Consider the following 22349-nt stretch of genomic DNA (forward strand, 5'->3'; position numbering starts at 1 on the left):
TGCCTGAGAATGTGATGTTTGAGTCCTGGAGGAGGGATAAATATTAGATGGACATAGGGGGAAGAAGATTCTAAACAGAAGGAAGAACATGTGCAAAGGCCCTGAGGTAGAAGGAACAGAATGAATAGAGGGCCTGACAGGAGGCCTGTGTGGCTTGAATGCAGAATGAGGTGGTAAGCAGGGTAAAAGGAAGTTGAGGAAGTGGGCAGGGGCCAGATGGTGTAGGACTGGTCCTCCAGACACATTCTAGAGGAAGAGACAGAGGATTCCACCTGGCCTTGAAATAATGTTTAATCCCCATGATGGACCCATGCTTGGGCCTTCTGGGAGCTCTGAGAATGAACTCAACCCATCTTGAAGGTGATCTTCACCAGGAATCTTTTTTTTTTTTTTAAGGTTTTGTTTATTTATTCATGAGAGACACACACACACACACACACACACACACACACACACACACACACACACAGAGTCAGAGACATAGGCAGAGGGAGAAGCAGGCTGCCTGCTGGGAGCCGGATGCTGGACTCAATCCGAAGACCCCAGGATCATGCCCTAAGCCAAAGGCAGACGCTCAACCACTGAGCCACCTAGGTGTCCCTTCATCAGAAATCTAAATGAAGTCTTTTTTTTAAAGGTTTTATTTATTTATTTTGGGGGGAGGGCATGAGTGGGAGGGCTGGTAAGAGGGAGAGGGAGAGAGAGAATCTCAAGTAGATACCACACTGAGCACAAAGCCTGACAGGGGCCTCCATTCAAGATCATGACCTGAGCCAAACCCAAGAGTTGGACGTGTAACTGACTGAGCCACCCAGGCATCCCCTAAAAGAAGTCTTAAAAAAGAACAGGAGTAGCCTAGTGGACAGGAGGTTTGGGAGGTGGGCAGGCACTGCAGATGGAGGGTGCAGCATAAGCAAAGGCTTGGCTGCAACCCAGAACACAAGGAACTAGGGGCAGCTTTGGCAACCTGTGTGAGGCCAGGGCAGCTGAGAGATGAGGGCACTGTATGGGGGGCCGTACAGATGGGGGGCACCAGGTGCCACTGAAGATTCTTCCTTGGAGCTTACAACCACAGCTACATTTGCTGGCCAGGAGTTGGCCACCTTTGGCAATATGGTGGGGCCTTTAGGGGAACAGGATGCTCAGAGGCAACCAAGGCCAGATGTGGGAATTGCAGTCTGACTGGACAGGAGCAGTGGGCCAGGGGAAGAGGTTGAATGAGAGGACAGATTGTCAGGGCTTGGTTGGTGACCAGATGGAGGCAGAAAAGGAGGCTGAGAGGATGCCCCAGGGAAGCCTGGAGGGTCTGGCAGCAGCCACTGGCCATGGACTCCTTGGGTCAGGAGGCTGGCCAACCTCTGACTTGACTTCACAGAGCCATGTAACTGCTCTCAGCCTCTTTACCCCACTGAGAAAAGGAGAGGCCCAAGGGGAGGCCTGCCTGATAGGATGACAGGAGGGCGTGGTGCAAAAGGAGGTGTCCCATGCCCTGGACTGGCACCACGCCCACAGCTAGCTGGGTAAGAACTGTACTCCCAGGATACAGGGTGGTGCCATGCCTTCCCATTTCTGTGCTCCTTGGTCTGCCTTTTCCCTATGTGGTGCAGCTCTGAGCTTGAGGACCCTGTTTCTCAGTTCTCCTTCCCTGGCCCAGGGGGTCACACATGGAGGGCATCCTGGCCAATCACTAACTGCCCGGTCCCTCAAATGCTCAGGTGGAGAAAACATGCAGGTTGGGATGGGAGCATGCTCCTTTTCAGGGCCTAAACCCATTGAGTCTGCTCGGGAGATGGAGGAAAGGTGGGTGTGTGCTCTCCTGCCCTTTCCAAGGACTGGCCTCCCCTCCTCTGTCCCCCAGCCCCACTCCTTTCCCATTGTTGGCATCCCCCAGCCCTATGAGGACTGCTCCAAAAGTATTCATCTAGGGCAGTGCTGCTTTTTTTTTTTTTTTAAGAGTTTATTTATTCATAAGAGACACACAGAGAAAGAGGCAGAGACATTAGCAGAGGGAGAAGAAGGCTCCCTGCAGGGAGCCCAATGTGGGACTCAATCCCAAGACCCTGGGACTACCACTAGAGCTGAAGGCAGATGCTCAACCCCTGAGCCACCCAGGTGCCCCTAGGGCAGTGCTTCTCTTTGAATTGGAGACATAAGCAGTCTAGAAGTCTGGAGACCTTCGGTGCAGCACATGACTATTATGTCTTTGCACCTTTGCACATGTGGCTTTCTCTGCCTGCACACCGTCTCCTTCTTTCCATTGGCCAAGTTCCTGTTCATCCTGCAAAACCTTTCATGAGCACTGCCTCTTTGGTCTAGCCATTCCTGATGGTTCTACCCATGAGAATTACAGTAATCATCATTAACCACCACTGATTAAGCAATTGGGCATTTGCTATATGCAGAGCACTTTGCATACCCTGCCTCATTTAATCTGCATGGCTTCTTTTAAAGAGACAGATCAGGTAATCTGGGATGAGCAGCTGCCCACATTCTCACGGCTGGGAAGGGACAGAGCCTAAGATAAGACCATCCAGTAGACTCCAGTCTGAGCCTCTCACCTTAATCAGCCTGCTCTCCTTACAGAGAAAGGACATGTTCTTTAGCTCTCCTAACTTACACAGTGTCGACAGTACATGAACTGTTGGTTGCGGTAGCTCGGATCAGGCAGTGATATGAGACCACCAGTGTCAGCTCATGACAGGGAACCGCCAGGAAGGCATCCACATCCTCATCCTCCTGCCCTGTGTCCCGCATTGAGGACCCTTGGATGCTGTCACTTCTTTTTTTTTTTTTTTTTAAGATTTTATTTATTCATTTTATTCATGAGAGAGAGAGAGAGAGGCAGAGATACGGGCAGAGGGAGAAGCAGGCTCCTCACAGGGAGCCCAATGCGGGACTCGATCCTGGGACCCCGAGATCACATCCTGAGCCAAAGGCAGACGCTCAATCCCTGAGCCCCCCAGGCGTCCCTGTTGTTGTCACTTTTTAGGGAAGTGGGTTTAAGGAAGTAGGGACTGCCCTCCTGCCCTTCAAACCCTCTAGTTTTCAAACTGCTCTGTGCATCTCCTTTTATATTCAGGGTTCATTTTTAATCTAATTACCATTCTTTCCTGTTCCATAGTAAGTTCCATTTCCCTTATATGCCTCAGATCTCTGTCTTTTTTTTTTTCTTTTAAGATTATTGATTGATTGATTTGAGAGATGGAGTGTAAGAGAGAAAGAGAGCATAAACAGCGGGGAAAGGTAGAAGGAGAAGCAGACTCCCTGCCAAGCAGGGAACCCGATTCAGGGCTTGATCCCAGGACCCCAGGATCATGACCCGAGCCAAAGGCAGATGCTTAACCAACTGAGTGACCCAGGTGCCCTCAGATCTCAGCCTTGATGACCTTCTATGCTCTTCCTTCAAAGCCCCACGTGCTGTGGCAGTGGCCTTCTCTGTTTGTCCAGTGGGTCACACCCCATGCTCCTGTCTCTTGTGGTGCTAAGGTGGCACTGCCATCTTTGTGAGGCCCAGTGGCTGGCAGGTGGTCAGAGCCAGCATTCGAAACCTCTGCCCTGTTCCCTGAACCCCTCTCCCTGACACACTGCACCTGGGCTGTTCCCAGACTGTTCTCAGCAGGGGCTTTGTGAAGTGGCACTATGGGGAGGCCTGAGTTTGCACTGTGGTGGCCTCAAGGCTGGCTGTGTTCTCTCTCCAGGCTGCAGACAGGCTGGTCTGTGCACACCTACCAGACAGAGAAGCAGAGGAAGAGCCAATGCCTCAGCCCAGCCGAGGTGGAGGCCATCCTGCAGGTCATCCAGAGGGCAGAGCGGCTGGATGTCATGGAGCAGCAGAGAATTGGGTAAGGGCTGCTTCTGAGCTGGGGTAGAAGCAAGATCCTGGAGAGGGAAGCAAAGTCCTTTTGTGTCAGATCCATGGGCTGAGAATGGCGCCCTGAGTCCTAGTGACTGCTACCCCTGGGAGTGAGTCTGCTCTGCCCGAACACTTCTGAGGTGTAGATGTGTAACCCAGCCCCACAAAGCCTTAATACACTCCTCTGTAAGAAGTGGATAGTGGCTCCTGTGTGGGCCCCAGGCCATGGGGGGGATGAATGAGCATGGTGACATGCATCAGGGGCTCTTCACTTCACATACAGGAAGGTTGGCTGTGGTTCAGCCAGAGGAGGGATTCAAGTTGGAATTGAACCTAGACCTCCGTGTCCCAGTGAGGGTTCCAAGAGAAGAGCTGCTCTCCAGCATGTGTTCTAAGCTCTTCTCCTGGCCCCCTGCACCCAGAGCTGACTTCTGTACAGCCTGCAGACAGTTTGTTGTGTCCATTGTTTAATTACAAAAGCAGTTCATACCTCCTAGAAAATTGGAAAAACACAGAAAAGCACAAATGCAGTTCACTACACTGGGCAGGAATTCATTTGATTTTGCTCTCCTTGTTCTTTTAGTCGTCTTTTAGTAGTCTTTTGTTTATCAAATGTAAGATCATTTAAGAAGTCAGACCTTAATAGAAACGCATAGTTCTAAATGTGAAAGCACCACTACAAAGACCACTGCTGCCCAGTTTGTTGTATGTGCCTTGATAACGCGGACATACTAAGGGCAGTTTATTACAAAAATGGTGTATATCAGACAGACTGATTGTCTTTAGCTCTTTCCTTATCTAAGCTGGCTAACCCTGTCCCCTGCCTAATCCTTCCAGGATCCTGCAAGAAGCTGTGCAGCCCCAAGCTCATGACTGACATGCCAGCACCCCCTGTGTCCCTTGGGCTCCCCCAGGAAGGCATGCTGGGAGCTGGCAGGGGGTGCTTCATGTGGGTCCTCCCACGTAGCAGGAAGTGTTTGCACCCCCTCATCCATCTGTCTGGCCCCCATTGTGAACACTGGTTTTGACAGAGCTAGGGAATGCCCCAGAAGGCAGTGCCTCAGATTAAATGTCTCAGAAGGAGGAGGTGTATCCTATGGGTTTCCATGAGTTAGAAGGCATGGGCTGTACTGACGTGGGTCCCTGAGAGCAGGCAGTTCAGGCCCGAGGTGGGGCTGGGCTTCAGCAAGGCCCCTGGGTGAGAGACAGTGGAAGGGACCTCTGTGGAAGTCAGGAGTGCTTGCTGGAGGGCATGTAGGGAGAGGCACCTTCCCCTTGGCCTCCCAGGGAGAGCCTGATCACCTCAGGGGAGAGTATAGTATGAGATGAGGGCCTAGGCGTTGGGAACCACCTCTTAGGAACTATGTAATTCTGGTGGAAAGTGACTTTACATCTCTGGACCTCAGTCTTCTTGACTTTAAAATGGGGGGAAATAGCATCCTCCTCCCTGGGAGGGTTGAGATAATGTATCTGTGCTCTGTCCTCTGTTCGTTCATTCAGAAATTTTCACTGAGTGTCCCCTGGGTACTGGAGATACAGGCCAACAAAACGGAAGTGGCCACCAGTTTAGTGAGGGTCATAGTGTTGCCATGAAAAGAGGGGTCATAGTGGGCTGAGAGGCCATGGGACCCTGAGGAGAGTCACCTACCTTGGCTTAGCAGGGTTCTGGGATGGGCTCCTGGACACTCAGCAGCACAGGTTCAAAAAAAAGCTCATTTTTCTTTCTTCCTCTAGCTGCTTCCTCTACCCACTTGCTCAAACCAAAACCTCTGTATCACCCCAGATCTCTCTCTTACCTCCTCGCCCCCTATCTCCATGGATGTTGCCTCTGTCTCCCAGACTCAGTGCCCATTCACTGGGCCTCCTACCACCTCCTGCTGGCTTCCTCACCTGCCCTCCCCCACTGTAGTCCTGGCTTTCCATGGCTGCTGGAGTGAGATTTTAAAAATGCTGCGCGAGGGCAGCCGGAGCGGCTCAGCAGTTGAGCATCTGCCTTTGGCTCAGGGCGTGATCCTGGAGTTCCAGGATCGAGTCCCACATTGGGCTCCCTGCATGGAGCCTGCTTCTCCCTCTACCTATGTCTCTGCCTTTCTCTGTGTGTGTCTCTCATGAATAAATAAATAAAATATTTAAAAAAATAAAAATGCCACTTGGGGACACCTGGCTGGCTCAGTCAGAACAGCCTGTGACTCTTGATCTTAGGGTCCTGAGTTTGAGTCCTGCATCAGTGTAGAGATTACTTAAATGAATAAATAAATAAATACAAACTTTTAAAAATTACAATAAAAATTTTAAATGTCCCTTAGATCAAATCAGCCCTCTAACTAAAACTCTTCAGTGGTGGGGCACCTAGGTTGGCTCAGTGGTGAAGCATCTGCCTTCCACTCAGGTCGTAGTCCTGGGGTCCTGAGATCAAGTCCTGCATCTGGCTCTCCGCAGGGAGCTTGCTTCTTCCTCTAACTATGTCTGCCTCTCTCTCTCTCTGTCTCTTGTGAATAGATAAATAAAATCTTAAAAAACAAACAAAAAACTCTTCAGTGGCTTCATGTTGATCTTAGAAAATAATCTAAATTCCATTCTGTGTCTATAAAACCCATGTAATCTATCCGGTCCCTTCCTCATCCCTCCAGCCTCCTTTTATCCCAGGCTCTGGCAGGCTCACAAGGCAGTTGCCACACTGGCCTCCCTGCTGTTCTAATGTGCCAAGGCCTTTGTCTTTGCCCCCTGCCCTGCCTTCCCTCTGCCTGGAGTGCCCTCCACCTCCACCTCCACTTCACCCTACCCCCACCCCTGCCCTGCTCTTTACCTGATTTGGCCTTGTTATCCTTTAGCTCTCAGTTCACATGTTCTCAGAGGGGCCTTCACTGATCACCACCTGACATGCCCTCCCCATCAGTCTTCTCCCCAGTCTGGAGCTGTTTCCAAGATACCGTATCTTCCTCTTTCCTTTGTTTTTCACTCTAGTTTTCCTGGTACCTATCTTCCATGTGTTTTAAGCCTCAAGTTATTTTGGCCAACAAAACAGAGATAGAAACTTCCGTCCTGAGATTACACTGGGTGAGACACTTATTTGATTTCATAGCACTTCCCTTGTCTGAAGTCAGTTTGCTTGTTGACTTGTTTATGGACTTTATTAAACGTAAGTTCTGTGAGAGCAGGGATCATGTCTGTCTATCTCTGGCTTGCTTGCTGCAATATTCCTAGGGTGTGGCACGTTGTTGGTACTCAATAGTTGGTGAGTGAATGAATGATTAGGAGGTAGCCTAGAAAAGAAGTGGGGCAGGGAACAGTACCCCAGGTGAGGGAACAGCACATGGGCCATGTAGGGAGCCATACCTGGGCAGTGGTCAGGTTGAAGATAGGAAACATTCCATCTGACTCTGTGTGTCCTGTGTTGCAGACGCCTGGTGGAGCGGCTGGAGACCATGAGGCAGAATGTGATGGGGAATGGCCTTTCCCAGTGTCTGCTCTGTGGGGAGGTACTGGGCTTCCTGGGCAGCTCATCAGTGTTCTGCAAAGACTGCAGGAAGGTAAGGCCCTTCTCTGGCTACCCAGTCTGGACCTGTTCTGTGGCTTTGCACCCTGGCTTCCATGAGTGTATGTTGTATGTGTCTGTGTGTGTCCATGTATGCATGTGTATGCACATGGTATCCTGTGCTGCTCGGCAAGAAGAATTAGGGCCTAAGGTTGAATGGCCTGGCTTCTAGGGCCAACCCTGGGGAGTGGACCTCTGGATCCCACAGACCTGGGTATAAGTCTAGCTATTTCACTAGCTGGATGACCTCAGAAAACTTGTCTAATATATTGAGCCCTATCTTCCGCATCTGTAAGATATAGATAATGATAACATGTACCTTAGAAAATCATAATGATTAATTATATGCATAGGCCTTAAAAACTTTGGCACATAAGTACTCAGTGAATTTTATTAATCATTATAAAGGAATAAAATTCTCCTCAGGACCAATCATTGTGCTAGGATTATGCTCCTTATTCTCTTGATCTGCTCTTGACCCCTGACCCCTCAAATGAGAATGATCTTTGCTGCAAAGTCAAATGGATTTTTCCCTTTTCTTATACTCCACTGATTACTCTAAATTATGCCCCATATTAAATTGTTACATGTTGAGTCCAAGACTTCTTTAAAATAACTTTTTTTTTTTTCTGGAGTTTCTAATTGTCTTTTCTTGTTGACTCAAGTATAATATGCCTTCTAATCCTCAGGATTATTTAGCATCTCAATTTTACTCTATTGCGTGGAGCCTACATTTTTTTCTCCCTTTTAGACTTTTAGTTCTACTCCAGCATAGACTAATTGCTGCATAGCTGTTATCATGGTCTTCCCTTTACTGCCCTCCTAGGTTAGAGAGCTGTTTCCAAGATACTGTATCTTCCTCTTTCCTTTGTTTTTCACTCTAGTTTTCCTGGTGGAACCAAAAACAAATAATGATCAAATAAATAAGAATATTTCAGGAAATAAATAGTACATTCTAGGAAGAAATAACAGGAAATAGAAGATTGGTGATGGGGCATGGTGGGTGGTTAGAGCTAAGAGGACCATGGAATATAGAGAAGACAAAGAAGTAAACATGGACTTAGCCACATGGAAGTCATTGGCAACCTTATTAAGATCATTTTGAGTGGCAATTAAAAGCTGGATGAGAGAATCCAGATGCAAAAAGGTCAATATACCAAACTAGTAAGTGGAAAAGCCAGGATTAGGCTAAGGTCATTTTTCCCTGTTTTGTAACATGTGGTGAACTGGGCTAAGGAATGTGGATTTGCTGGTGAAGGGTCCCAAGAACAGTGGAGATGTGGGAGGGGCCTGGATGACAGGATAAGGGTGGGCACCTTCCATAGTCCCTGAACTAGATACTAACATAGGCAGCAGGCAAAGGGACTTGGAATGTCTTGCTCCCAGCCCTTGGGTAGATTAGGTTATACTTTGTGACTTCTGTCTGGGAGAATGGGGCCCAGCAGCCTGTTTCCACTCTCTGCCCCTCAACCCCACTGTAAATGCTGTAAATGTTCAGGTTTATAGGACCATGATGAAGGAGCAGAGCCTTGTCTCTTCCTCTAGAAGTCTAAGACGTCTGCTATTGGGGCAGGCTGCTGTCCTGACTGCCAAAGGGTCCTTGGAGAACCAGGCAGTCTGGGACTGCCACTGTTGTCTCCCCTCCCCTCCACTCTTCTAGATGCTCTTGACACTCACTACCCCATGATACCCTGGAACACTGGGCTGGTGCAGTTTGAAATTGTTCTTATTTTGCAGCAGGCTGAGGACCTAGTCTTGGCTTGGGCAGCAAGGTGAGGAGGCCTTTAAGTTTCCAAGAGGAGTTGCTCCTGGGTAGAAGTGGGAGGAAAGGGTGCTAGCTGGGGCCACAGCTGAATAGTGGGCATTGTGCGTTTTCTTCTCCATCCTCAAGAAAAGCATGTCACCTGTTTGCTCATTCATTCATTCTGCAAATAGTAGAGGGCCTGCTGTGTGCAAGGCCTGTTCTAGGTACTAGCAATAGTATGAATGAGAGAGACAAAACCCTTGCTCTCATGGTGATTTTTTTCCAGGAGTGAGAGAAGGGAGACAACAGACAAATAAAATACTGTCAAGTAGACTGAGGGCTCTGTAGTAAATTGAGGGCAGTGTGGTAGGGTATGGCCAGGAGTGCCTCTCTGAGCTCAGACCTGAGCATAAGCAGAAGCCAGTTCTGGGAAGATCTGAATGGAAAAGGGTTCCAGGCAGAGGAAGCAGCAAGCATGAAGTTCCTGAGGTGGAAACCCACTGGGCATGTTCAAGGAGCTAATGAAGGCATCGGAGACATGCCCATCACACAAGAGCTTCGTAAGTCAAGGTCAGGAGTTGAGATTTGATTCTAACCTTCATGGGATGCCACTGGAGTGTTTTAAGCAGGGTGTGATGTGATCTAATTTGTCTTTGTGAGGGATGAGCCTAGCTGCTATCTGGCGAGTGGATTGCGGAGGGACATAAAGTAACAGTGGGAGATAAGTTAGGCACTGCCTGTCATTAGGGGTGAGACAGTGGGGCTGGAGACAAGGTAGCACAGTGTGGGGGTCACATGTTAAGAAAGTCCATCTTTTCACTGTATCTGAGCAGGTGGGTGATTGAGGGTCCCGGGAGGAAAAGTGGGTTCTAGACTACAGACAGGCCAGAGCAAGGGATCACTTGGTCCATCCCGTGTGATGGGTGACTGTGGTCCTTCTGGGCTTGCCAGTAAGTGCCGTTTCAGTGCCCACGGGTATGGGTTGCAGCCCCAGCTGGACTACAGCACAGTGTCCTCATACGAGTCACTTAACCTCTCTGGGCTTCTGTTTCTTTAACTGTAAATGGGATAGGAAAGCTACTTATATCACCATTGGATGGGTGTGAGGAGGAGATGAGCTAAGAGGGCTCATCTCAGGCTCAGAGGAAGCCTTTAGCGGAGTGTAGGGTCCATTTCAAACACCCAGTATGGGATACCTGTTGCTGTTATTATTAAATCCACTCCAAGGTTCTAGCTTTTGAGACTGCCCACGTGTTACAAAGAATGGAACTGACCTTTCACAAAGCTCCGGTAGATTTGGTGACCCCACTGGTCTTAGCTCAGGCTGCCATGACAAAATACCACACACTGGACAGCTTCAGGAACAGAAATTTGTTTCTCACTGTCGGCTGATCGACTTTCTAGCAAACCCCCATCCTGGCTAGTCTTCTCATGTGGCAGCAAGCCAGCTCTGGCCTCTCTCTTTTTATAAAAGGACACCAGGCCTCCTGGATCAGGGCCCCAGCCTTATGACCTCATTTAACCTTAATTACCTCCTACAGAAACTGTCTCCAGGACAGTCACAATGGGGGTTAGGGCTTTAATATTTGAATTTTGAGAGGCTACAATTCAGTCCATAACTCCCCACATTTTCCTTGTTTTAACTCATGTTTTCTTTTTTTTTTAACTCATGTTTTCTTGAACTTAAAATTGAAGTTCCCCACAATTAGTCTCATATTTCTGATAATTTATATAAACCTCCCAGATATCTTTTTAGCCCTCCAGCATTGGATGTCCTGAGCCAACAGAGAGATGCCTTGGCTTTTGTACAGTACCTCATATAAATGTTAACACTCAGTCACTTAACTGTTGTGGGCTAATTCTGGGTTAGGGGAATCCAAAAGGAGAAGTGTCTAGAACAGTCATTTCCCTCAGGTCCGGATGGTCAAGGTGGGCACTGTATTCTCTAGAGTGGTACTCTACCTGGCTGGACCCAGGTTCCAGGATGAGAGCAATTGAGAGATCTGCCTGTAGGAGCTGGCTCCTGGAAGCTGGGTGGGCTTCTGAGAGGCTGAGAGTAGCACAAAGGGTGTTTGGAGGAGGGAAGGACAGCACAGAGCAGGAAACAGGCTGGGCAGGGACCTGTCAGTGAGGATGTAGGCCCTGAGGGCAAGTAGAAGGGGGCTGAAAGAAGGAAGGACCCAGGAGAAGGCATCAGATTTGACTTGGGAACAGGAACCTTGGGGGAGGGGCAGGGCAAGATCCTGGGGACTGGAAGGCCTGGGGCAGAGCTGAGATCTTTGGGAAGGAGAAGGGGGTTGTTAGAAGGAAGAGTTATTTGAGGACAAAGCTGCATTTGAGCAGAGTGGGCAGGTCTATAGGGCATTAGGTCCACCAGGAAATAGTCAAAGAGATGCAGACAAATCCCCTGGGGTCATTCTATCAGATGGTGGTCACTTAGGAGCCAAGTCCCAGAAGAGTCAGGAGCAAGGCCCAGACTTAACCTTACAGCCCTTCGGAACATCTGGGAGTGGAGGGACAGTGGCCTCCATTCAGTCATCCAGCAAGTATTTATTGTAGGTCTGTGTTTGCAAGCCCTGGGAATACAGCGTAAAGACACACAGACCCCTGCTCTGAGAGGGGAGTGTTAAATGGTTGTGGATAATTAATTACAGTTGTAATTGGGGTTACTGAGGCAGCCCTGGGGGCTGAGAGAGTCTAACAGGGCACTGGACCTAGTGGGGGTACCTCAGGAACCCTCTACTCTGGGCTCACCAATTTCTGAGGAGCTTCCCCTGTTTATCTCCATGTCCACCTTCCACCTCCTTCCCTTTTGCCTGGAGCCCTGGGTGCTGGGAGGTGTGCATGTAGGGGCAGGCTGCAGAGAGGGGATACTGGGAGATCTCTGACATGGGATGCATCTAGATCTAAGGCTCAGGTGCTCTTGGCCACATGGAGCTGTCCCCAGCAAGAGCCTTGGTGTATTTAGCCATAAGCTAATGAGTGTGCCAGTAGAGCCTGTGATGCCAGTCCTTGATGCCACGTCTGTCCCCTCTGTAATTGGGCCTGCACGCCCAGGCTGCCAGCCCTCATTATCGAGGGCCGTGGTGGGAAGGGAAAGGGGCTGGCTGGTTAATTAGAGAGGCCTGGTGCTTCTGATTGCTTAGAAGCTGAGTCAGCCAGCCTTTGGTTTGATTGAGAGTGTTTCCACCAACCATGGGGAGCCAGACAAGGCTGCAGGAGAACCAGCCTGAGCCCCAGATGGCACTGTCACTATGCAGGGGAAGCAATTGCATTTTTTCTGGTCTTAGCCAAAATGTGTTCCATGGTTTGGGCACAGAGGGGCCTGCCCATGAAGCTGTGGGCTCTATAATGTATGCTGAGTCCCTGGGGAAAAGGGACTCTTTATATTTGGGTCAAAGCCCTTAGAGGAAGTCCAGTTCATTGGGTTGTCAGGGATCTAGCCTGGTCTAGGGAAGCATGGAGGGAAGGGACCATGGCTGAACCAGATTCCTTGATTCCTGCCCCCCACCAAGGCTCTGAGGTGGTATGTCCTGCAAAAGTCAGCCCAGACCCACAGCCAGGGGAGCCTCCAGGAACCTGGGGCTGCTAATCTCATCTAGAGGGCCCACCTCCATGACCTCATCTCACCTTAGTCGCCTCCCAAAGTCTCCCCTCCAAACACCATCCCAGTGGGGGGTAGAACTGTAACACATGATGGGCAGCCCCAGTAGCTCAGCGGTATAGCGCCACCTTTAGCCCAGGGTGTGTGATCCTGGAGACCCGGGATCGAGTCCCACGTCGGGCTCCCTGCATGGAGCCTGCTTCTCCCTCTACCTGTGTCTGCCTCTCTCTCTCTCTCTGTGTCTCTCATGAATAAATAAATACATAAATCTTAAAAAAAAAAAAAAAAAAAAAAAAGAACTGTAACACATGAGTTTTGAGGGGGTACCTTCAGTCCCTGGTACCTACTGAACAGAAGCTCTGGGGGTGGGGATATTGATCTGTGCTTAACAAACACTCCAGGAGAAGCCGATTGTCTTTGGTTTGAAAACCTCTGCTGTAAGGTCCCAGACCCAGACACAGCTAAGGACAGTGTTAAAATCCCTCTGCTCTTCCCACTCCCCTTGTCCTCCCCCACACTTCCCCACCCTCACCCCTGCACCACACACCCACCACCAGCTCAGGGTCCCCCCACCCTCCTTCAGGCTGTCCTTGCCCTTGCAAACAGTAGACACCGAGGCTGTGGTCTTTCAGTCCTTGTGATGTCCTCTAGGGTTTTTAAAGCTCTTTCACAAAACTCATCCTTTTTGATCTTCAGGACAAAGCTGTAGGGAGAGCACGAGTGGTGACACTGTTCCCCAGCCACACAGATGGAGAGCAGTGGTTCATCTGAGGTCACGTGGCCTACTTGGGTTCCCCACCCCCCCGCCAGGTGGTGGGGAGCTGGGTCCCCCAGGGGTGTTCGCTGGGCCATGCTATGTCTCCACACCCTCAGGCCAGAGCAGTCACAGCATTTCCCTTCCTTGGAGAAGCAGGGCTGTCTTTCAAAAGAATGCAGGAGAAGTATATTCATGGGTTAAATATGGAGAATTTTTCTCTAAAATCACGAATAAGACAAGTTTTATGGATCTTTATCACTGCTTCTATCCACATAGAACCAGCAGCCAGGCCAGGGCAATCAGGCAAGGAAGGAAATGTATGGTATACAGGTTGGAGAAGCATAGCTAAAGCTGTCATTATCTGTGAATAACATCGTTATGTAACTAGAAAGTCTGACAGAATCTAAATACAAATGTGTACAATTAGTAGGTGAATTCATTAACAGGGTTGTTGTATACAAGTTCAATACAGGTGTAAGAAAATCAGTATTTCCATACATCTGAGACAGAAATGAGAGAAAATAAGTACAATTTAGTACAAGGGAGCCACTGATATGCAGAGAATGGTCTTTTGAATAAATAAGGCAAAGCTATCTGGATATTCATGTGGAAGAAAATGTATCTTGACTTTTACCTCACACTAGTCACAAAAGTCAACCTGCAATTGATTTCAGATTTACATGTGAAAGGTAAAATGATAAATATTTTTGGAGGAAAGATAGACCAATCAATAAAGAATGCAGGGGAAGTCACATTAAAGTCGAAGAGTGAGTGCCTGTGTCAGCATGGAAGATGCATTTGGGGACCCCACACACACCCAGATGGCCCTGTCAGGGGACCACCCTCCCACCTGTACTCTGCCTAGTGCCAGCAGTGTGGTTAGCTGGCTGCCCTCACCACCACTGGGGGAAACAGCTTTCTAGCCACCCTCCAAGCCCTTCAGAAGCAGCCTGAATGTTCTCAGGATGTACCCAATGCAAAAGCTAAATACCTGCAGCGGGATGGAACCTACCTCGAGGGGCCAAGGGCCTATGTGGGCAAGAGAAGGGAGCAGCCCTTTGGAGCCAGCTCAGCTCCCTAGGCCTGTCCTTGCAAATGAAATTGACTTTCATGAAGGGCTGTCTCTCTCCAGAATTCTGTCCTTCATTCATTCTGTGGTGTTAATTGTGTACTGACAATATGCAGGCCATGGAGGTACCTGTGATGAACAAGGCAGGAGGCAGCCCTGTGCTCATAAGCAATGCTCATAACCCTGACAATCAGTACTTCTCTCATGTCATACCAGATACTGGTCTAAGGGCTTTTCACACATTCACTTACTCAGTCCTCCTAACAACCCTATGGGGGCAGCACTGTTAGCATCATCCTTTTACAGGTGGGGAAACTGAGGCACTGAGTGGTTAAACCTTGCCCAACGTCATTCAGCAAGTTAGTTATGGAGTGAGGATTTGAAATCACGCAGGCTGGTTCTGAGCATCCTGGCTGTGCGCTGTGGCCCTACCTCACCTCTGTAGAGTATATGGCCTAGAAAGGCAAGATGGACAAGAATAGCTAAATACAATAATTTCAGAAAGCGGTGGGCAAAACATGAAGAGCAGAGGGAGGCACAGCAACTGCCAGTTGGACGAGAGGAGGAAGGAGCTATTTTATTTTGGACACACAGCATGGGTCTCTATGAGATGACATTCGAGCTGAGACAGTGACAAGACACTTACATTGGATCTGAAGAAAGTGTCCCAGGCCAAGGGGTGTGTGGACGAGGTGCTGGTGGGGGGGAGAGTGAGGCACAAGTGAGAAGCAGAAGGAAGAAGGCCAGGGAGCCTGGGGAGGGAGAGGGCCCCACGAATGACCCCTCAAATCTCTGTAGTCTGCCCCTCGCTTGGCCTACAGAGTGGGGCTGCCCCACCCTGCTCCTTGGATTGACTTGAGTCCCTCAAGACAAGAGGTAATTTTTTCAAATGTTGTTTAATTTGTAGGTAAAACGTACATAACAAAAAATTTACGATTTTAACCGTTTTTAAGTATATAATCTAGGGGCATTAAGTACATTCACACTGCTGTCCTACCATCTCCAGAACTTTCTTATCTTGCAAAATGGAAACTCTGCATCCATTAACACTAACTTCCATTCCCACCCACCCAGTCCCTGGCACCTGCCACCCTCCTTTCCATCTCTAGGAGTCTGACTTCTTCAGGTGCTCATGTAAACAGAATCATACAGTGTTTGTCCTTTTGTGACTGGCTTCTTTCACTTAGCATGATGTCCTCAAGGTCCGTCCACGTGGTAGCTGGTGTCAGAATTTCCTGCCTTTTTAAGGCCAAATAATATTCCACTGGGTGTATGTAACACACTCTGTTGATTCATGAATCAGTTGATGGAAACATGGGTTGTTTCCACATTTTAGCTGTTGTGAATAGTGCCTCGATGAAAATGAGTTGTGCAAATCTCTCTTCAGGGCTCTGCTTTCCATCCTTTCCAGAAGTGGAATTGCTGGATCATGTGGTAATTCTGTGTCTAATTTCTGAGGAGCTGTCCTCCTGGTCTCTGTGGCAGCCGCCCCATTTTCACAGTGCCACCAGGGTGCAGGAAGGCTAGGAGGGAATGGTTTTCCCCGCACAACCTGCCCCTTGGATGAGACAGCTGTAGGTCACTCGGGACGCCCTGTCCCCCTTCTTAGCCTCCCTCCAGTGGCTCTGCTCTGGCCCATGGGGGAGGCAGCCTCATCTCCTCACCTTGTCCTTACTCCTCCATGACCTAATTCAGATGTAGAAGACGTGCATTGGTGCCTCATTACCAAGATGGATTTTTTCATTCGGCTTACTCATGTTTCCTTAATTCCTGGGAAAAATCACTTAATTCGCCTGCCCTGCAGGCCTGCTCTTGCTGCTTGTGCATTGCCCAGGCTACTTGGCAGGAATTGACTTGGCTGCTCTTGCCAAGATCGGAGGATTGGACCAGACACCACACAGCATCTTGGAACATCTGCCTTGCTCCGGAGTCTAAGGGACAGAATATCTCCATCCGGGCACACATCTCTGTTGCTGCTCTGGTGCCCATGTGGTGCCTGTGGCATGGCTCCCCTTCCCCGACCCTGGCTTCCTTTTTGCTATTGTATGCAGTTCCAAGCCCATTCTGTTCACCCTGTCAGGCCACTACCCTTCAACTCAGGGTCATCAGAACAAAGGCCCCAGAGGAGCTGCCAAGCAAGGGTGGCCTCTGGGAACCATGCAACCTCCAGAGGTCAAGCCCTACAGCTTCCCAGGGAGAGAGGGCAGAGTTGTGGCTATTGGGTCACTTCCGGCAGCCCTTTGGAGACCCTCCCACTTAGATCACCTTCGTGCCAAGCCCCACCCCCTGGTGACTGGACAGTGCAGTGTGATGTGAGAACTGTGTGGCTCAGAGGTGTGGATGTGGAGTGATGGAAGTGGGAGGGCTGCAGAGTATAGCTGGTTCTCAGCCGGGCCAGGCCCAGGAGGGTGGGCACCAAGGCGCCAGAGGAGGGCATTTCAGGAGACATAGCTGTGTAGAAGCAGGGTGAGTGGAAGTGCTGGCACTGGTTGCTGGTGGTTGAGGGTGTGGGAGAGTCAGCAGGGGAGGGAGGGGTAAGAGGCAGGCTGGAGGAGGGAAGGAAGGGGGCGGGGCTGCTGAGGATCCTGTAGGCAGCAAAGCCATCAAAGAGTGTTAAACAGGGATGACAAACAGGTGGGTCTTTGCAGAGGTTCCATCCAGAGGCACATTTGGAGGAGGGTATGCTTAGTGGGTTGGAGAGCCTGTTGGATGCTGAATTATCCAAGTAGCAATAATGAGGGTCTGAATTCAGAGAGGAACCAGGATGGAGACTCAAAAGACAGTTATGAGTTATAAATAACGAAAGCTGTCAGGGATTGAGAGCCCACTGAATTACCAGCCACCCTGGGAGGTCATGATCCCTACTTTGCAGGTGAAGAAACAGGTGTATGGGAGTTAATCCCTCATCTGGCCACACGAGGGTCAGTGGCCAGGTCTGGCAGCCTTGACCTCTGTGCTATGCTTGTGCTCAGGGCCTGGCCTGCTGGGCTGGGCTGGGCAGGGGCAGGCATGGGGAGGGGCTGGTGGGACTGTTTGGGGCATGTGGGTGCGGATGGGACTGAGATCCTTGGGGGAAGTCATGTGAACCGTGTGGTCTGTGGGCAAGATCCCAGGCCACGAGATTTAAAGAGGGACCCTGGAGGGAGATGAGCAGCCCAGACGTTGGGATGTCAGGGCCACGGGCGGGGGGGCAGATGTGACCGAAGTGACATGGGAGAAAGTAAAGGTCTGGGTTGAATAGAAGACTCCCACCACATGCAGCATGGTGGAAAGGTAGGGGGCAGCTGTCTTCTTCCTTTGAACCTGCCTAAATGACCTACCTGGAGATATTTCTGTGACTTCTTGTCACCACGTGGGTGTCATACTTTTGAAGTGTTGGGGCCTCTCTGTACAGCAGGTGAACCAGGCTGGGTACCTGCTAGGTATAGTCAGATCACCCAGGTGTAAAGGAGTCACACTGAGAAGTACTGATCCATATAAATGTCAGAGAAGCTGCCTGGTAGGGTGTTGGGGGGCAGAGGACATTGCAGAGAGCTAGGCCTGGGGGGTTTCTCCCCAGCCATGAGATATGCACCACCCATCCTCCTGATTGGCCCTTGTGGAGCCCCTTCAGCAGAACCAAGAGCTCAGGGTTCTTGACCGTGCCCTGACTCTGCCAGCGTCTGCACTTCCAGCTCTGAGCGTGTTTCCAGAATTCACAACTCCTGTCCCCTACAGGCTGTGCACTCTGGAGCCTATACCAAGCATCCTGGGGACCCTGCCTATGCCCTGTTCCTCTCCCGCACCAGGGACCAAGAGCTGGGGTCAATAACTATTTTTGTACCATCTTTGAACTAGAATAGTTTTTACCTTTGTAAATGGTTTGGGGAGGGGAGGGAATCAAAAGAATATCTTGTGACACACAAATGTTACATGAAATTTAAGTTTCAACATCCATAAAGTTCTGTTGGAACAAACTCTGCCCATTCATGTACATATGGCTACTTTGGCTTGACAGTGGCACCATTGAGTAGTTATGACAGCCTAAAATATTTATCTTCTGGCCATTTACCAAAAAACTGTGCCAACCTGTTAGCCCCTGCCCAGGGCGCCAGGCCTCTGAGAAGTGAGAAGGGGTGTGTAACTTCCTTCCCCTCCTTGCTATGTGTTGTGGGTGGCCAGGGTTTTTGCTGGGGCTCCAGAGTAAAAGGATTTAGTAAGATAACCTTCCCTTATTTGTATTAGTTCTGTTTTCCTGGAGTTTTACTTTTTTATGATTTTATTTGAGAGTGAGAGAGCACATACACAAGCAGTGGGGAGAGGCAGAGGGAGAAGTGGACTGCCCGCTGAGCAGCGAGCCCCTTGCAGGACATGATCCCAGGACTTTGGGCTCATGACCTGAGCTGAAGGCAGACACTTCACCAACTGAGCTAACCGGGCACCCCTCCCCTTGGAATTTTATTTATTTATTTTTTAATTTTTATTATTATTTTTTTCCCCTTGGAATTTTAAAAAGTACTTTTCAGCATCTCATAGAGGTTGAGAGCCCTGACTTCCGGCTGCCTGGGTTCTCCTCCTCCCTTGGGCACATTGCCTCCCCTCTCTACCTTAGTTTCCTGACCTGGACATGAAAACTCCTGATAGCAGCTACCTCACGAGGTGGTAGGAGGGTCGGAATGAGTGACATGTATGGTAAGCTCTTAGAAACAATGCCCAGCACATGGTACCTGCACAACCATTCTAAAAGTCAAATACAGAGTATATAAAATTCAACTCCACACACCCATCCTTCACAGCCTGAGCGTTTGTCCTTCTGCACCCTTCTCTCTGCGCATGCATACAAGTGGACACAGTGACCCAATAGCCACCCACATGCACTTAAATGGGGCCATAATATACTCTTTATACTGTAGTTTCCTTTTTTCCCCCCACTTATTAACATCAAAGATCCCTCCCCTTCAGGTCTGTACATGGAATCTACTTCCTTCTGTGGGAGCTCTATGATGAAGGGGATCTTTCACACTTCCCTGAGGCCCTTCTCTTCAGGCTGCTTGCATACCCTTTGGAGGTCAGGACACAGGTGGGATGCTGGGCCATCCTCTGTCCCCCATCCCCATTAGGTGTGGACTCTTCTCCTCTCCCAGGGCCACAGCCCACCCTGCAGCTCAGCTCTGCTGCTTTCCTCTGCATAGGCCTTTCCCACACACAAACCCCAGCTCCCCATGCCTGAAATCCAGTTGGGGCATGGGTCAGGTTCTTTCTCAGAAGGGAATCCGATGGTGGACACAGCCAGTGGGTGTGGTGGGAGCAGTGGTGCCTGGCCCTGTAGGTGACAGACGCCACATCTGTGTCAGTGGTACCCACACCTGTGGCAAGGGGACCCATAATCAGGAGAGCCGGCTGCAGATGCAACTCTGTTCTGATGGCCCCAGGTGATTCTGAGTCAGAATCCCTACCATCCCCCACTCCCAGGCCTTGGTCCTCCCCCTGTAGAAGGTAGTACGGTCCAGGTGAGCATGTCTCTCGGGCCCTTCCAGCACCTTCCTCCTGTGACGCTTAGGCTGCGTCAGCCAGCATCATTCCTGCCCCAGACCTGCTCCCCAGGGGCCAGTGCCCGCCTTGCAGATCAGGGAGCAACAGCTGAGAGCTAAACCTCATTTTTCGAGCCTCCAGAACACAGTTGGGCTTGTTTTTTTAAAGCCATCATCAGTTTATTTCCTAGTCTGCTTTGGCTCAGGCTGTGATTGCATCTGTGTCCTCTCAGTAGGAGGAAGCCAGTGTGGGGGTTGGCATGTGCTTCTGGGAGCTGCTCTGCCTCCGATGTTTCTCTGATGCCATGTGGCCCTCACATCCCCCCTCAGAGGTAGGGTAGGCAAAAGGCAATGATTATACCCATTTTCTAGATGGAGAGATAAGCTAAGTGAGAACTACTCTCACTGCTTGGTTCAAAACTTTGCCCACATACCCTATGGGAAGTAGAGAGAGCTAAAGACATACAGGAGGGTATCCCTGGGTGGCTCAGTGGTTTAGCGCCTGCCTTCAGCCCAGGGTGTGATCCTGGAGTCCCGGGATCGAGTCCCACATCGGGCTCCCGGCATGGAGCCTGCTTCTCCCTCTGCCTGTGTCTCTACCTCTCTCTCTCTATGTCTATCATAAATAAATGAATAAATCTTTAAAAAAATAAAATAAAATAAAATAAAATAAAATAAAATAAAATAAAATAAAATAAAGACATACAGGAGACCACCACCGCCACTGCCGCCCCCCCACCAAAGGAAGATGGTCTCTAGTGCCAGCTTGCCCATGGGGTACCAAAGGTGTTGACTGCATAACCCCTAGAGCCGAGTATCACAGAATGCTGCAGCCCTCAATCCTAACACTGCCCCCTCGAAGCAGACTCATCACAGAGTGATCCTGGGGCCTTAGCCTAGTTCATCACACCCCTGAGGTATCCGGGTGGCAAGACGTGCGGGGGAGATCTGCAGGGAGTTGTTAGGGACCAGAGTCACTGTGAGGACAGATCCTCACTGAGCAGGCAAACGCTTCTGCAGGCTTGGGGGGTATTGGGGACCCTGGTCAGGCCTCTTCCCTGAGGACACCTGTCCAGCACCCCCTTGAGCCCCTTGCCACCTGAGCTCAGTGGCTCTTTTCCTCAGGTCTGGTCAGCGTAGCTTTGAGAGCACGTCGACAGCAGGAAGCAGTGTTGGCAAATCGGTTTAGTGGCTGTTACCAAGAACAGTAATTTTGTGCAGCCTCTTGTCCTCTGTTGTGGTAAATAGCAGATAATGACATTTCCAGTTAGTGGTGTGGCCCTCGCCTCTCCGGCTGTGCCCTGCAAGCCGCCACGCTTTGGAAGGCCTGCGATTCTTCATTGCTCTCAAACGGCCTCTGTTTTTCCTTTCACAACATTTCCCTCCCGGCTGTTTGCTGTTCACTGACCTTAACTGGAGGTGGATTTAGCCAGTTCTCCATTTCCCCATGGGGGGAGCACAGGGCACCTCTCCTGCTGAGGGGAGTCTGGGGGCTGGGGGGAGCTGACTCTCCTCTTGTGGCTCCCAGTAGGCCCAGCTTCCAAACCAAGAAAGAACCAGGGCTTTCTCAGAGACAGCTTGGGGGCTTCGTAACTTCCATTCCAAGCCCATTCCTCACCCTTATCACCCCACCTTTCGTGGGAGGGATGACTCTCCCAGGTGACAGATGGAGAAGCTGAGGAGGCCAAGAGGAGTTCCTGAGACCCCTCTGGGAGTTTCCAGACATGGCCAGGAGTGGGGTTGCCCCAGTGGGGCCTCCCCGCCCAGTTCCTGCCTGCTTATAGTAGAGTCTCATTTGCTTTCCAGCAAATGAGACTCTATTATTTGCTGGAAATAGTAGAGTATAATAAAATAATACATTTGCTTTCCTCTGCTTCTTTGCTCTGTCATCTTGCTTAGGTGGGATTGATGGCTCCCTACTGCCTACAGAATAAAGTCTAACCATCCCCGTATGGTATCCAGGGCCTCAGTTTGTTCCCTGGGCACAAACTGCTGACTTGAGCAACAGAGACAAACCCCCTGTGCTGGGAGTTCTGAGGCCTGAGGATTGGGCCTGGCTCCACTCCCCTTGGTGCTCTGTTCCTGCACCCCATCAGGGCCCCTTCTCAATTATTAGTGCTGCTGCTCCTGGAATGTTTTGAAGCCCTGGGGTGTTTGTCTAGCCTGCTGTATTTTTTCAAGTAAAAAAAAAAAAAAATTGGTTCCAACAACAGGTATTATTTTGGCTTCAAGGATGTTTACTGTGTCCCAGGCACTGGAGGGAAAGGGTATTTTCAC

The 22349-nt window shown here is 50.0% G+C and overlaps 1 protein-coding gene and 1 long non-coding RNA gene across 2 annotated transcripts in view; one reads left to right on the forward strand and one right to left on the reverse strand.

Moving 5' to 3' along the window:
* The window catches only part of RPH3AL (rabphilin 3A like (without C2 domains)), a 101638-nt gene that overhangs the window by 14717 nt on the left and 64572 nt on the right, over nt 1–22349 (forward strand). The window contains 2 exon segments of the mRNA XM_038548448.1: nt 3699–3842; nt 7254–7383. Of these exon segments, the coding sequence (XP_038404376.1) occupies nt 3699–3842; nt 7254–7383 (274 nt within the window).
* Nucleotides 7944–10610, reverse strand: LOC111097456. Its single transcript, XR_005364756.1, has 2 exons — nt 10407–10610; nt 7944–8277 (listed from the first exon to the last, which is right to left on the reverse strand). It is a non-coding gene; the product is annotated as an uncharacterized LOC111097456 (long non-coding RNA).

This window comes from Canis lupus, chromosome 9, assembly GCF_011100685.1.
Source record: "Canis lupus familiaris isolate Mischka breed German Shepherd chromosome 9, alternate assembly UU_Cfam_GSD_1.0, whole genome shotgun sequence".
In the NCBI taxonomy this organism is placed as follows: domain Eukaryota; kingdom Metazoa; phylum Chordata; class Mammalia; order Carnivora; family Canidae; genus Canis; species Canis lupus.